At 39.2% G+C, this 15,660-nt stretch overlaps 1 protein-coding gene across 6 annotated transcripts in view; it reads left to right on the forward strand.

Annotated features, from left to right (window-relative positions):
- Nucleotides 1–15,660, forward strand: part of PHLDB2 (pleckstrin homology like domain family B member 2) — a 244,939-nt gene that overhangs the window by 150,444 nt on the left and 78,835 nt on the right. For all 6 annotated transcript variants that reach the window (XM_027516562.1, XM_027516814.1, XM_027516990.1 and 3 more), the window contains one exon: nucleotides 2,017–3,365. In XM_027516562.1, coding sequence (XP_027372363.1) covers nucleotides 2,017–3,365 — 1,349 coding nt within the window. The remainder of the gene's footprint in view (nucleotides 1–2,016; nucleotides 3,366–15,660) is intronic.

Below are 15,660 nucleotides of genomic sequence, written 5' to 3' on the forward strand. Positions count from 1 at the left end.
GTTTAATATACATTCATGACATACTATGGCTTTTAATTTTCTCCCTATTGTTGGGAAATTAGAGTATTTTTTCCCTTTTAATAAATAGCATGGTAATGTTCTCAGGTTCCACCTACTTCCTTGTTTCCTCAATTCAAAAGAATTTGACATGAGGGAATTGGCCATGGTTTGCTGGAATTTCAACATGGCAAACCAACATGTGATGCAGTTAGTTGGAAATAGAAGGAACCAAGACTGGATAGAGGTCATCTTGATTTCAGTCCTCCAAGGGGGACATGGTGAGATAGCTATAGCTTGAGCCAGACTGGTGTTGCTTTCAAGGTCAGAATTGGTGGTGGTAGACAATTGTTGAGAGGGACATTTGTGACCTGTTAAGACCCAGAGGGCAGGGCCAGACCCCAGCTGGGAAGCAATTCTAAAGGAGAATCTTTAAAAAATTTTTTGAGGTCCAGTTCAAAAGATAATCATGTTTTTTTTCATAAGGGCAGGGCTTTGGGTTGGAGGATAAGGACCCCAAGGCAGAGCTTGTCGGGGGGAAGCTGCAGCTTTGAGAGTGTAAGGACTCAGCCCATCACTAGGATTTAAGCAGCCAGACTATTTCTTGGCCTGACTCTATGGGTGAAAGGCAGTTCCTTATTAGGCTGCCTGCATTTGCCCAGGAAATCTGTGAAGCTGAGCAAGCAAGATGAAGATCCTCCATCTGAGGCTGGGAGGGAGTGGGGAAGGCTGTGATGGATAATTGAAAACTTGTGTTCATTGAGTGTCTCTCCTGTGGGACAGTGGGAGTCAGGAAGGACTGGAGATATGATAGAAATACTGTATATAACCCTCTTCCTTAAACTTGTATGTCGGTCACAGAAACAAGCACATTATGATATTTATTACTAACCAAATGTGATTCTGTTTACATATTACATATTACAGAGATGTAGTAACTGGTGTCTAAGAAGTTGGAGGACAGTCTTAGCAGTGCCTGAGTTCAATGGGAATGTTTAAACTGCATTTTAACTTTGATGATAACTTAAAGAAAGTATTTTGATCAGTTTAAAATATAACCTTTCACACTGGCAGGGTTAGTTTATAATGAAAAGACATTTTTATAGACTATAACTTTAGTTTCTTAAGTTAATATTGTTCAAACTTAGGGTCCAAAACATATTCTTACAGGTGTATCCATTTAAAAATTCTTTTATTCACTGTGGAAACTAGAATATTAATCAGAACCTCAAAGGATGTGTGGGTTCATATGGGTGTAAAAGAAGGAGAAAGGTGTTTCCATGAGAGGAGAGAGTTAGATCAAGGATGATCGTGTTGCCTCTGGGATGCCTGGGAACTTGAAGGATAAATCAGTTTCAGGGTTCTAGATATTCTACCTGACACTGATATGTCAGACATGTGGGGACCACTCTTCCCTCTACTGTTGTAAATACCTACCTTCTTCTGATGGATGCAGGAAGTTTTTTAAGTCTTTTTGTTGAGAAGGTAACCCTCATAGTCCTCTTTTAAAGAATCATCTTCTAACCCTCATGTTATTTATTGATCATAAAATTTTCTTTCTCTGCTAGAACATGAATTTAGTTTCCTTAGAATTTCTGAGTGGTTAATGTTTCTTACAGAGACATCTAAAGGAAAGCCCATTGCCTCATCCCTTCAGGTGTTCGCTAGGTACTCAGGAAGCAGGTGGTCCTCCAGGGAGTAGAACACTGAAGGGTCATTGTCTATTTTAGGTACCACCCCCTCCTCTTGCACCTGTACTTGCTGTTAGGGATTTGTTCCTCTCAAATATCACTGATGTTCTCTTGAATTATTTTTCTTTTGCTCAGAAAACATCCCAGATCAGTGGTCTTTAGTCACCTTCATTTTGCAGGACAGCTTTACTAGGTTTATTACTAAAACAGCAACGTATCGGATTGCCAGCCTATTTGTGTACCCATGTAGGCTAACGAGTGATTGGTCTTTTTAAATATTTGTTAAGTAAAGCTGTGTCTCTCTCTCTCTCTTGTTTTTTCTTTGCAGATTCCAACAAGGATATGGCAGAGCAGAGCCACATGCAAAAGCAGCTGGATTTACAGAATGGTAGCTTAGAGGCAGGCTTTGCGGAGAACTCCCTCGAAAACGATTCCCAAAACATGATGGAGAGCCTGAGCCCAAAGAAATATTCTTCCAGTCTGAGATTTAAAGCCAATGGAGACTGTTCTGGCTCCTATTTAACCCTCTCACAACCTGTGCCTGCTAAAAGAAGCCCTTCTCCTTTGGGAACCAGTGTCAGAAGTAGCCCTTCTTTGGCCAAAATTCAGGGAACGAAGCAGTTCTCTTGTGATGGAAGTGAGAAAAGTATTTCCATGAAACCGCCCACCCCTTTACGCAGCACCTCACCCTCCCTTAGTGGATATGCACTTGGGAGAGCAGACTTTGATCATTTTCTTGGCCGGGACGCCGAAAGGTCCTTGAGGCTTTCAGAGAAGCCTCCCTATTCCAAATATAGCTCAAGGAATAAATCCCATGACAATGTCTACTTTCTCGGAGGGCTGGAAGGCCGAAAAGCATCTGGCTCGCTCCTGACCATGTGGAATGGAAGTTCCCTGAGTGACACTGGCTCCTCACCCATCAACAGGTCAGGGGCGGCCAGCATGCCTTCAAGCCCAAAGCAAGCCAGGAAAATAAGCATCCAGGACAACCTGACACTTCAGCCCAAGTTGAGCAGACACCGGGACCCGGCATCGGAAAACATCAGTTTAAGAACCAGGAAGTACTCTAGCGGCAGCCTGAGTCACATGGGCGCCTACAGCCGCTCTCTCCCCAGGTTGCATAGAGCCACCGAGAACCAGTTGGCACCCCTCAGTCTGCCTCCAAGAAGCTCTCTGGGCAATTCCAAACGAACGAAACTGGGGGAAAAGGATCTACCTCATTGCATTATAGACAATGACAATTACCTGAATTTTTCTTCTTTGAGCTCAGGAGCTTTGCCCTATAAAGCCTCTGCCTCCGAGGGCAGTCCGTACGTGAGTTCCACCCTCAGCGTGCCTGCCAGTCCTCGAGTGGCTCGCAAGATGCTTCTGGCCTCCACCTCCTCCTGCACCTCTGACGACCTTGACAGGGCTTCCTACTCGGGTACCAGCCCTGGTCATTCGTTTCCTCCTGGGGAGCTGGACCGAGCATTTGCAGCCAGAAGGAACTTCTCGTGTGGATCTGTCGAGTTTGATGATGCAGACTTGGACAGCCTCAGACAGGCCTCAGGAACCCCCCAGCCTGTCCTGCGGGAACGGAAAAGCAGCATTAGCTCCATTTCCGGACGAGACGACCTGATGGATTATCATCGGCGGCAGAGGGAGGAGAGACTCAGGGAGCAGGAGATGGAGCGATTGGTAATCTCTTTCTTCATCTGACTTGACCTCACTGTTTCATTGAGCAGCTTCTTGGAGACAAGCTCCAAGGATACATGTGGGCGTGTGGAATTTCCCTGTGTGCCAGCTCCTGGTGCCCCTTCCAAGCTTTCCTCCTGCTAACCTTCCTCTTCCCAAATCACTGTTATTAGTCACATAGGGCTGTTTTAAAGGCCTACACGTGGCTAATGCTATATTAAATTGCTCTGCAGAGGCCTCACAAGTCTAAACTCTTGATAAATCTAACAAAAGTAGTTGTGAATTTTACTGAGTTTCTTTAAAAGTCTTACGGACTTTTAAGACTATGAGGAAAAACTGATATGTTATAATTTACGTCATGAAATTTGAATGTATATGCTATGATGGTAATAGTCAGTGAAATGACAACTCACTGGGAATTAGGCAGTAAGTTTTTCTGTATAGCAAGTTGTCTGAGAAGTTGAAAGGTTGCCCCAGTGGTGCTCAACCTTTTTTCTGCACTGTATACACACACATACACACACACACCACACATCATACTTCAGCCATATCTTAATACATATAATGACTTCAAACTTCACGTGTCCCCCAAAGTTACTAAGTTGTCTTTTTCTATGGATTTATGATTACTATCGGAGAAGGCAATGGCACCCTACTCCAGCACTCTTGCCTGGAAAATCCCATGGACGGAGGAGCCTGGTGGGCTGCAGTCCATGGGGTCGCAAAGAGTCGGACACGACTGAGCGACTTCCCTTTCACTTTTCACTTTCCTGAATTGGAGAAGGAAATGGCAACCCACTCCAGTGTTCTTGCCTGGAGAATCCCAGGGACGGTGGAGCCTGGTGGGCTGCCGTCTGTGGGGTCGCATGGAGTCAGACACGACTGAAGCGACTTAGCAGCAGCATGATTACTATAAAAATATTGAAAATAGTAAGAGGAAACAGGAGAGTCCCACTAATGAATGAGAACAAGCTGGCACATTTTTGTATTCTCTTTTCTTTTAAGCATAAGTTTTTTAGGGTGAATTCCTGTCAGATTATTTTGATTCATTAATGATTTCCTTAATGTGGGAAGCAGTAGGATGGTAGAGCTGATATTCTGAAGTATAGGAGTATCAAAGTATTTTAGTTACTAAAAAAAGTATGCTGGAATAAGGTTTCTGAATCCCATACAAAGCTAGTTAATGCCCGACTGGACAGTAAAATTTTAACTTTTGGATTATAATGAACTGAAACTATTTACATCTATACAGGACAGAATTTTCTTGAAATTTTAGAAAAGTAATTATCTGCATTATTTGCAGCTCTTGGAAAGTTAATGTCTATCCTTACAGAGTTTCCAAATGTCCTGATCCATATGCTAGTGAATGAAGACAAATGTGTATGCCCCAGAGAACTTGGTGTCCTGTGGGTGGGAATAGCAGTTTCTTTGTTACCATACATAATCTCCAAATATTTTTCATGATTACAAAAAGGCATTATATTTGGGCTTGATTCATTGACATAAATTAGAAAAGGTTGTAATTAGCATATAAAGGCCTTCTTGTATGTGAATAGCAAACCTAGCACTATACTGTACTGAACAACTCTCATTGATAGAACCAGAGAATCTATCTGATAATTTATTAAGGTATCTAAGCGAACATTTCAGTGGCTTCATCTCTCCAGAGGTCTTCCTTAAATGCTTTTATTTACTCTTCTGTTCTAAGGAAAAGAAACCAAACTTGAAGTTCATTGACAGCAGGTTTCATCTTTAGCATGTGTAAGTGTTGGTAAAGTTCTCTTTCCTCTAGTTTTCCCAAATCTGCTAAGGTTCCTGGTAATCCAGTGACCTTTCTTACTGCCTGTAAGGTTGGTGTCCTGTAAGCCCCAAACAGGTCCTAGATCAACTTCTTAGGAGAGGTTTTGGGTATTAACTTCATATATGAGGTTATAACCCTTTTTCATTTATAAAGAGCTTGTAATAAGAAATGAGGCGTATTTTTAAGTAAGACACTCTACATTTGGCTGCTATTGCATTGTCTATTTGTCTGATTACATCCCAGTGAAATGGAAAACAGATTCTTATTGAGTGTATGCAAATAATGTTATTGCCATTAAAAAGTAAAGTGACTCAAAAAAATATCACTTCCTGAATTCTGAGAGGCCAAGGAGAACAAACTGCCATTAAAAGAATGTTTCATTTAGTTTGCAGAATCAGAGTCAACTGAATTGAGGGTTAGAGATAGATGAGGATGAATGGTAAAAAGGTTTTCCCCATCAGAAAATAGAACATTAAGATTAATGCCAATAATTTTCCAAAACACATATCTGCATTTGGAAATCAGATTTCCAGTTTCAGGTTCATGAGTTCTATATAATTAATTCTATTTCTCTAGTCTTGAGTCATTAATTTGATTTCATATAGTCATTTATTTCTGGACTAAATGAAGTCCTGAAAGTCTGATTTAGTTGCTAGTACTAAATGATCCTTGCCTATATAATGCCAGCTCTTCTGTCAGCCTCTGCCCGTAAGTCCATTCTTTGAAATATTAAGAGTAAAGAGTATCTGGTAAAGTGCTGTCTGTGAGGCTCTGAGACTGTCTTTCTTTGTTAAAGGCATATCCTCATCTATAATTTAAGCGGTCTTTTGGTAAGCATGAGAGGAAACCACAGACTATTGGGTGAGGGAAAGGGTAAGTGGCTGTGGTTAATCTATAGTTAATTTAACAAACCTGATCAACAAGAAGGAACGTTTGAATCTTCTATTACGCAATAGGATATTGATCTCATTTAATTAGTGTTTCATGCAAGGATAAGAATATACTACAGAGGGTGAGGATATTGATGTATATCCAGGGCCTTTCCATAGGTATGCAATCACCGAGCTTTATAAAATGTTACCTATAAAAAATTAGATGAGGGAAAGCTGAGCTTCTCATTTGATCTGACAAATCTTCCAATGCATTTTTTGATAGTGTTGAGCTATTTATACAAGGGGTGTAGTGAATAAACCTAAATATTTCTAGCATTCTTTTTGTAAGGTTAAGAAAAAAAAATCTTTGTCATTGCCCCCCTCTGGGAAAACTTAGAGATAGTTCGACTGTGAAAGGTATCTTTGAAAAATTTGTTTTCCTGAATTTAGGGTCTGATCTAGGGAAGGCAAAATCAAATATTAATTAGAGATTAATAATATAGGATTATGGATGCCTGAGAAAATGAATGTTGCAGTTTGATTACCTAATAAAATGAGGATAAGTTATTTATTATAAATAATAAATCTTAAAGTAATCAGAAATGACCTATTTTGATCATTTTAAATATGCAAGTATATATCCCAGTTAGGACAAAACACAACAGATTATTCTTTTCAGATGCTGAAACTCTTCTCTCTGGACAGTTTACAAAAATAAACTTTTACTACCTTTTGTAAGCATAGGCTGATTTCTCCAAGATTAGTAAGTAGGTCCTTTCATTAGGAGATAACTCTATTTTAGCTTTACATTAATAGGATGCTTCTCATAAAAAAGTTACTTCATAAATAAACTCATCAGTACTACTCAAATTTTGTCAAAATTTTAACATTTTATTACATCTTTACAGAACTAACTTTGTAAATGATGTAAACCAAGTCAAATATGCTCCTTTTCTGCAAATCTCAAATTTTCATGTAAGTTTATTCAAAGTACTGTTGATTTACAATATTGTATTACTTTCCGATGTACAACATGGTGATTCCATATTTTTATAGATTATATTCCACTTAAAGTTATTATAAGATATTGACTATATATATTCACATATATATATGTGCTATACCATATATCATTGTAGTTTCTTATTTTATACATAGTAATTTGTGCTCTTAATTCCCAACTCCTATAAGTCCCTCCCCCCTACCCTCTCCCCACAGTAACTACTAGTTTGTTCTCTGTGTCTGTGAGTCTGTTTCTGTTAGGTTTATTCATTTGTTTTATTTTTTAGATTCTACATATAAGTGCTAACGTACAATATTTGTCTTTCTCTAGCTGACTTATTCATTAAGCATAGTATCCTACAGGTCCATCTGTGTTGCTGCAGATGGGAAAATGTCACTCTTTCTGTAGCTGAGTAATATTCCATTGTCTCTGTATACCACATCGTATTTTTTCATTGTCTGCCAATATATCTACTTGCTCGAAAGTGATAGTCATTTAAATTCTAAAAGATCTACATTTTGTACTCCCTCCCCCACATTTTGAGCTTTGGATGTCATGTTTTACACCTTCATGTCTATCCCTTAGTTGTTTATTGTAGTTATAATTGATTTTACAGTTTTTGTCTTTTAGTCTTCCTGCTCTATTCTTATAGTTGATCCACAGCCTTTACTATAAATTTGCCCCACCTGCGGGATTTTCCCTTTCCTATAAATTCTCACTTCTTATTGTAGCCTTTCATTTTCCTCTTAGAGAAGACCGTTTAACACTTCTTTTAGCATCACTTTAGAACTGATGAACTCAGTATTTTCTTGTCTGAGAAGTACTTCATCTCTTCTTCACTTCTGAAGGGTAACCTTGTTGGGTAGAGTATCCTAGGTTGCAGGTTTTTCCCTTTCAGCATTTTAAATATATCGTGCTACTCCCTTCTGGCCTGCAAAGTTTCTGAAGAAAAAAGAACTGATAACTTTGTGGGGATTCCCTTGTATATGGCTCTGTTTTTTCTCTTGCTGCCTTTAAAATTCTCTCTTTATAAATAACATTTGCCATTTTAATTATGATATGTCTTGATGTGGGTCTTTTCCAGTTCATCTTGTTTGGGACTACCTATGCTTCCTGTACCTGGATATCTGTTTCCTTCTTCAGATACATTTTTCACCCCATCCCTCTCTCTCTTCTTCTTGAGGGAACCCTATAATGTGAATATTATAATGCTTGATACTGTTTCAGAGGTTCCTTAAACCATCCTCATTTTTAAAAATTTGTTTTCTTTTTGTTATTATGATCAGGTGATTTCCTTTTTTTCTGTCTTTTAGATCACTTATCACTAGGTGTATCACCTCATCTTCTTTTAATTCCTTCTAGTGTATTTTCATTTCTGTTATTGTATTCTTCAGCTCTGACTGGTTCTTTTTTTTTTTTTTTCCTAATTCCTTGTTGAAATTCTCACTGTGTCCATCTTTCTTTTCTCAAATACAGTTATAAGTGCTTTTATAATTAATGCTTTTAATTTTTTACCTAATTATTTAATCTTTAGGGGTGTTCTCAGCACTGTTTTTTGTTCTGCTATTTGAAACAAATTCCTATGTCTTCTCATTTTGTTTAAATTTCTCTGTTACTATGGAATTAGGTGAATAGTGACCTGTTGCAGTTGTGAAGGTGTGTCCTTGTGTGGGAGTGTCCCTGTGCAGTCTGTGTGAACTCAGTGGCTTTAGTGGGAGAGTTGGATCTGAAGTGAGCATGGATGGCGCTTTCCCCTGGTGTGTGTTGTCAGCTGTCACCTTTGTAGGAGGTAACAATGGAGATGGAGAGGTGGAGCCAGGGCCTCTTGTAAACCTGGGCTTCTCTGATGCTTAATGACTGACATCCCTCTATTGGAGGCAGGCCCAGCTCTCAGGGTGCTGGAGCAAAAGCTCTTTGGGTTGGATTCAGCCTGGTTCCATTCCCTCTAATTGTGTGCTTTCTCTTCACAGTGGCACTTCCATCCTAGAGAAGAGCAAGCCAGAGCTAGAAGGCCTGGTCTCGGCACTGGGTTCAGACTGTGTTTAATGCTGAGACAGTCCCAGCAAGCGAGTCAGAGCCCCAGGCAGTTTCCAGTTTGTTGCCTTCAGGACGCCTTGCAGCCAAATCTGCCTTTACCCTTTTCAGAGACCAAACATGGTTGAGCTGGCTCTACTTCCTCTGTATGCACATCCCTCTGTCTTCCAAAAACAGCAGCGTTGCCCTGGTATGGTGCAGCAATAAGGCAAGAGGGACTGCAGTAGGCACCCTGTGCAGGCAGGGCTGCAGGGTAGGATGGTTGTGAGAAACCATCTAGAGCCCTGGGCAGTTTCAATCTGCTTTCTGCCCCTAGCTCTGGGAGTGAGGAAATGTGTGTGCTCTTCACAAGTGGAGTCTCAGTTTCTTACAGCCCTCCAGTAAGTCCCACTGGTTTTCAAAGCCGCTGAAGGGTCACATTTTCTGGTGTTTTACCTAGGACTGGGGTGCCCAGTATTTGGCTTGAACCCATAACTCTCCAGGGAGGATCCCTGAGCCGGTGATAACCCCTTCATCTTCTGCATCCCCTCATGGAGATGCGAGTACCAGCATCACAGTTTTCTCTCCCTTCCTACTTGACTGTGTGTGGGCCCTTCTTTGCAGCCTTGGTTGTAGAAGAGCCTCCGATCTGTGCTCGTTGGAAGCTGCTCCACACATGGTTGTATTTTTAATGTGTTTGTGTTGGGGGCAGTTGAGCTCAGCACCCTCTTTCCACTATCTTGAACTCCCTAACATCCCCATCTACAATTTTTTAATTTCTGTCAACTTTTGTTCTTCACAGTCTTCTTTCACTTTCTGGAACAACCAGACACTAAGGCAAATGACTTAAGATATTGTAAATTATGTTTAAGGTGACACATCACAGAATGTAATTACTATTGATATAAAAATACTTGTCACAATTATAATTCAGTGTAGTTGAACATGAATTTTGTATTTTTTTAATCTTATACTATATATAGAAATAATCTTAATATCTTTTCAGTAAACTAGTACACGACATTAAAGAAGTTCAGATCAACTAATCTATGATAAAACTAAACTTATCTGAAAGATGAAATTATACTTGTATCATACTATGCATTGATAAGATAATGCAAAGACATATAGCTGTTTTTTAAACTAAATTATCAAATTAGTGTTTGATAATTTGTATAAAGCTTTACTTTAGTCATATAAACTTGTTTTCCACGGAAAAGAAAACTGTTTCTGAAGTCAAGACTTTTGATGAAGAAGGTCTTTTTCTTAAAAAGAATACATTTAAAATTTTAGAATATCATTTGGGGGGAAATCTTGGGAATATTAGGTTTATTTAAATGCTTATTAGTCTCTATAAACCAATCATAGTAGAGGTCCTTTATTTTAATTTATTATTATCTTCAGGAAGTAGGAAAATATTTCACTCTCACAGGGTGATATTTTTTCTCAGTTACAGAGACTGGGCAAAAAATACTGTCCTGATTTGAGTTCATAGATAGAAAAATAACAGATGAGAAAGAACGGCAAACAAATGCTGAACCATGCTCACTGGGGAAAGGCTGGCTTCCAGTTCTACCTCACAGATCACCAAGTGGTCAAATCATAAAACCGGATTCCCAGTTATTGCACCATTAATGCAGAAAATTATCAGTTATTTGCAAACCAAAACCCCGGTCAGACGTAGACAAGAATCAGAAACACAGAGTAGGTAAACACAAACGTTAGAGGACAGTGAGTCAGTGGGGGTAAAGTTCTGCTGCCATTTGAGATTTACTCCAGGAGCCAAGAAAAGCTATGCCTGGGCTTCCAGCCCATGAGATATTGTTCATGAGTAGTACAGTTCAGTTGGCTCTTCAGGATCCACTGGGACAATTAACTGGAATCTCCACGTTGTCAAAGCATAATTTTCAAAAAATAAACCCAACTCTTAAACAAATATAAAATTAATAGATGCCAAAGATTTATTGAATTCATTAATGAGGAAACCGAGCGGGATACAGTAGATACACTAAGCATAATTTCTGTAGTATTTTTTAACTTAAGTTTTGACTATCTCAGTGTTTCATTTGGATTTTTTTTTACATGTGCAATCTTTATTTGAAAACTTAAGATAATTATTTAAAGTATTAAAGACTGAACCCTAATCATGAACCTCCAAAGACCTACTAATGGGGTATAACTGTTCACAGTGAGTCAACATTAAATAGCTTCCAACTGCTGCGCTATTTGAGTTGTTTCGTTTTAAACAATTTTTCTTCCTTTCTTGCTGTAAGCTGCCAGTTTTTCTTTTGTCATTATGCCAATCTTTTTTTTAATTTATAACTTTTAGAAACCAGATATCAAGCTTTGTTTAAAAATATTGCCAACTATGAGTTACTAGGTGCAAGTGAGATCTTGAGAGGGTCCTGTGTGCATGAAGTGTGTGTACTTCAGCTCATGGACCTTGTGACATCATTTTGGGCTGGTGAGTGGTCATTTTAACTTCCCAGTTCTGAGCTGTTTTCCAAGTAGAGGTAATGGATAAGGTACCTCTAATGGGCTGGGATGCTGATCTTTAGACAAACTAGATGTTTCAAAGACTAAAGAAATCATTATAAAGTAGACAAGATATTCTTTTGTTCATCTCATTTGAGTCCTGCCTGCCTTCCAGTAATATAGAGGTAATGAGGGCCCTCTAGTTCGTCTTATGGTCCAAGACAGTCAAAGTCATTTTAAGAAGAAAAGGGGAAAATTAAAAGCTTAAAGCAAATCCTGCTGCCTTTAGGACTCTATTTGGCTCCATCACCAAAAGCATCTGTGTGCTATTGTGGAGAACTGGTGGATTCCCACAGCTTACTTTGTAGCAATCCAATGTTTTCTTTCTGGTTGATGACAGTCATCTGCAGTGCCTTGATAAACAGCATTGTCGCCATTTAGAACTATGTAGAACCACACTTGGCATTCATTTCTCCATGCATGGAACAAGTTGTAATATGATGCCCAGTCTCATGAGGCACCATGGAATAAGATTTTCTAACATTTTACATACTCTACCACCCTGGAGATGAGGTTGACTTCCATGGTATTTATTACTTGAATAGGTGAAATGTCTGAGACAGCAATTGTCTGCAGTTTAGAAGATGTTTTGTTCTAATAGCCTCTCTGAAAGCACTTTACAACAAAAGAATTTTACGTTGCAAAGGGCTGGGACCGTGCCTGTCTTACTCACTGCTGTACATCTCTACCTCGTAACCAAGTATGCAGAATATAGAAGCAGTGTACACATGTTTTTAGAAAGAAAATGAATGGCATTCATTCTGGCTTTCCTTATTCTGTGGCTGAAGTCTGCACCCTTAGTTCCCAGATCTCAAACTTAGGTTTATGCACGTGGTTCTAGGTAACAGTGAAGCTGTCTACAAAGGGGTGCAAATAACTCAGCATAAATGAATTCTTTTTACTTCTAGAAATGGAAAAATTCCCTTCCACTTTTTCAATTAATAAAAATAAAAGACAGGTATTTTTCTTTATGTTGAAAAATTTGTGGCATTCTTTGTAAGACCTGGTGCTGTTCAAAACCAAGGCTTGCATACTTTTCAGTAGACAGTAGGTGTAATGTTTTTGAAGTTAAATAAAAGTGTAATTGAGGATACCTTAGGAGTTAAAATATAAAATGGAATTTTATAAAAGTATATATTCTCTTATACATTCAGATCAGATCAGTTGCTCAGTCGTATCCGACTCTTTGTGACCCCATGAATCGCAGCACGCCAGGCCTCCCTGTCCATCACCAACTCCCGGAGTTCACCCAGACTCATGTCCATAGAGTCAGTGATGCCATCCAGCCATCTCATCCTCTGTCGTCCCCTTCTCCTCCTGCCCCCAATCCCTCCCAGCATCAGAATCTTTTCCAATGAGTCAACTCTTCGCATGAGGTGGCCAAAGTACTGGAGTTTCAGCTTTAGCATCTGTCCTTCCAAAGAGATCCCAGGGCTGATCTCCTTCAGAATGGGCTGGTTGTATCTCCTTGCAGTGCAAGTGACTCTCAAGAGTCTTCTCCAACACCACAGTTCAAAGGCATCAATTCTTTGGGGCTCAGCCTTCTTCACAGTCCAACTCTCACATCCATACATGACCACAGGAAAAACCATAGCCTTGACTAGACAAACCTTTGTTGGCAAAGTAATGTCTCTGCTTTTGAATATGCTATCTAGGTTGGTCATAACTTTCCTTCCAAGGAGTAAGCGTCTTTTAATTTCATGGCTGCAGTCACCATCTGTAGTGATTTTGGAGCCCAGAAAAATAAAGTCTGACACTGTTTCCACTGTTTCCCCATCTATTTGCCATGAAGTGATGGGACCGGATGCCATGATCTTCGTTTTCTGAATGTTGAGCTTTAAGCCAACTTTTTCACTCTCCACTTTCACTTTCATCAAGAGGCTTTTGAGTCCCTCTTCACTTTCTGCCATAAGGGTGGTGTCATCTGCATATCCGAGGTTATTGATATTTCTCCCGGCAATCTTGATTCCAGTTTGTGTTTCTTCCAGTCCAGCATTTCTCATGATGTACTCTGCATATAAGTTAAATAAACAGGGTGACAATATACAGCCTTGACGTACTCCTTTTCCTATTTGGAACCAGTCTGTAGTTCCATGTCCAGTTCTAACTGTTGCTTCCTGACCTGCATACAAATTTCTTAAGAGGCAGATCAGGTGGTCTGGTATTCCCATCTCTTTCAGAATTTTCCATAGTTTCTTGTGATCCACACAGTCAAAGGCTTTGGCATAGTCAATAAAGCAGAAATAGATGTTTTTCTGGAACTCTTTTGCTTTTTCTATGATCCATCGGATGTTGGCAATTTGATCTCTGGTTCCTCTGCCTTTTCTAAAACCAGCTTGAACATCAGGAAGTTCACGGTTCACATATTGCTGAAGCCTGGCTTGGAGAATTTTGAGCATTACTTTACTAGCATGTGAGATGAAATTGATAGCTAGTGGGAAGTTGCTGTATAACACAGGAAGCTTAATCCAGTGCTCTGTGACAACCTAGAGGGATGGGATGGGGTAGGGGGTGGGACGGAGGTTCAAGAAGGGGGATGTATCCCATTGTTGTAGAGCAGAAACCAGCGTAACAGTAAAGTAATTATGAATATCTTAGAAAAGCATAAGGAATCACTTTAATTCAAAAACAGTGAAAGGGTAGTTATTCTATTCATAAAGCCTAAATTACCAATGAACATTACTCAAAATACATATATGTGTGCGTGTGTGTGTGTTCTCTAATCTCCCTGTGGTGGTAATATACAGATAGCATTTTAGAAGCCAGAGAGTAAACAACCTTGATACTTCAGTTCTATAATTAGAAAAACTTATTTGGGAAAACAAGAAGAGTGAGCATTGTCAGGTGAAAGTTACTCTACCTGCACATCTGCTCCTTGCTGCCTCCACTTCCTAGTGACTCCTGACCCCAAAAACAGTTTGGTCATTCAGACTGTTTTGTATTGTAAATTGGACAGCATTTCTTAGTTGGAAGCAGAATGGACAATGTTATAAGACTGCTTATGACTGCCTAGCCATCTTTCTTTTTTCCTAAGAAGAATGTGTTTGGAATCTGAAGGAAAACTTAAGTATTGAAAGCTGTTTTGTACTCCCATCTGACTTGAAAGGCATCTGCTTCCTGATGTGGCCTTTCCTCTTGCTACATCCTGACTATAGTTTTAGTTTGAGAAAAAAAAAAAAAAAGGTTGCACTAGTGGGAAATGAGCCACTTAAACTGCAAATGGGGTGAGAGGTTGGTTTACTAACCAAATAAAGTGAGTGGCTCAGTCTTTTTAAAGGGATACTTAGAAATTATGACTCTTCCTGTATTCTGAGTTAGAATGTCCATCAGTTAATTAATTGATTTAATCTTCAGGTTTAACATAAGCTTTAGAATGATTTGTATCTGTGGAGCTGTGCTTTTCTTAGCTCTGATGTTTAAAACAGCTGGTCAGCTCTCTGCCTTCTTTCACTTTCAGGCCTTTGGATGGTTTATAGTCTGCTGCAGAAACACACTGTGAGCCGTAAATGTGAACTATGTATTTTTAAACTTCCTTACATTGAGAAAAACTTAAAAAAAGAAATTAATTATGATATGTTGGATATTGGTCAGTACAGGATGAGATTGGTAATACTGTATACTTTCTAAATAAGCTATCAGTTCTCTAAGCCAACTTCCATTTCTCATACAATAAGAGTGAATCTATAATTAGTAGATAATGTAAAGTATATAATATAAAGTAGACTGTTATCTGTCACCTTGGATCATGAGAGAATGAAGACTTTATCTTTTAAATAGCAAATTGCTGGCTTAAATGTAGATGTTCAGGAAATATTGAAGGAATTTATTCTTTGCAAACTAGAGTTGCCAACTATCCCCAGTTACCTGAGAATAAAAACATCTTTTTTTTTTCTTCTTCAGTTGAAGGACTAGATGGGTAGAAGAGGAATGGGAAGGGGGAAGAGTAGCATTTAGCAATATCTAGTGACTCCACATCTTTTTTTTTTCTTCTTCAGTTGAAGGACTAGATGGGTAGAAGAGGAATGGGAAGGGGGAAGAGTAGCATTTAGCAATATCTAGTGACTCCACATTGGG

The sequence above is a fragment of the Bos indicus x Bos taurus genome, chromosome 1, assembly GCF_003369695.1.
Source record: "Bos indicus x Bos taurus breed Angus x Brahman F1 hybrid chromosome 1, Bos_hybrid_MaternalHap_v2.0, whole genome shotgun sequence".
Classification (NCBI taxonomy): Eukaryota; Metazoa; Chordata; class Mammalia; order Artiodactyla; family Bovidae; genus Bos; species Bos indicus x Bos taurus.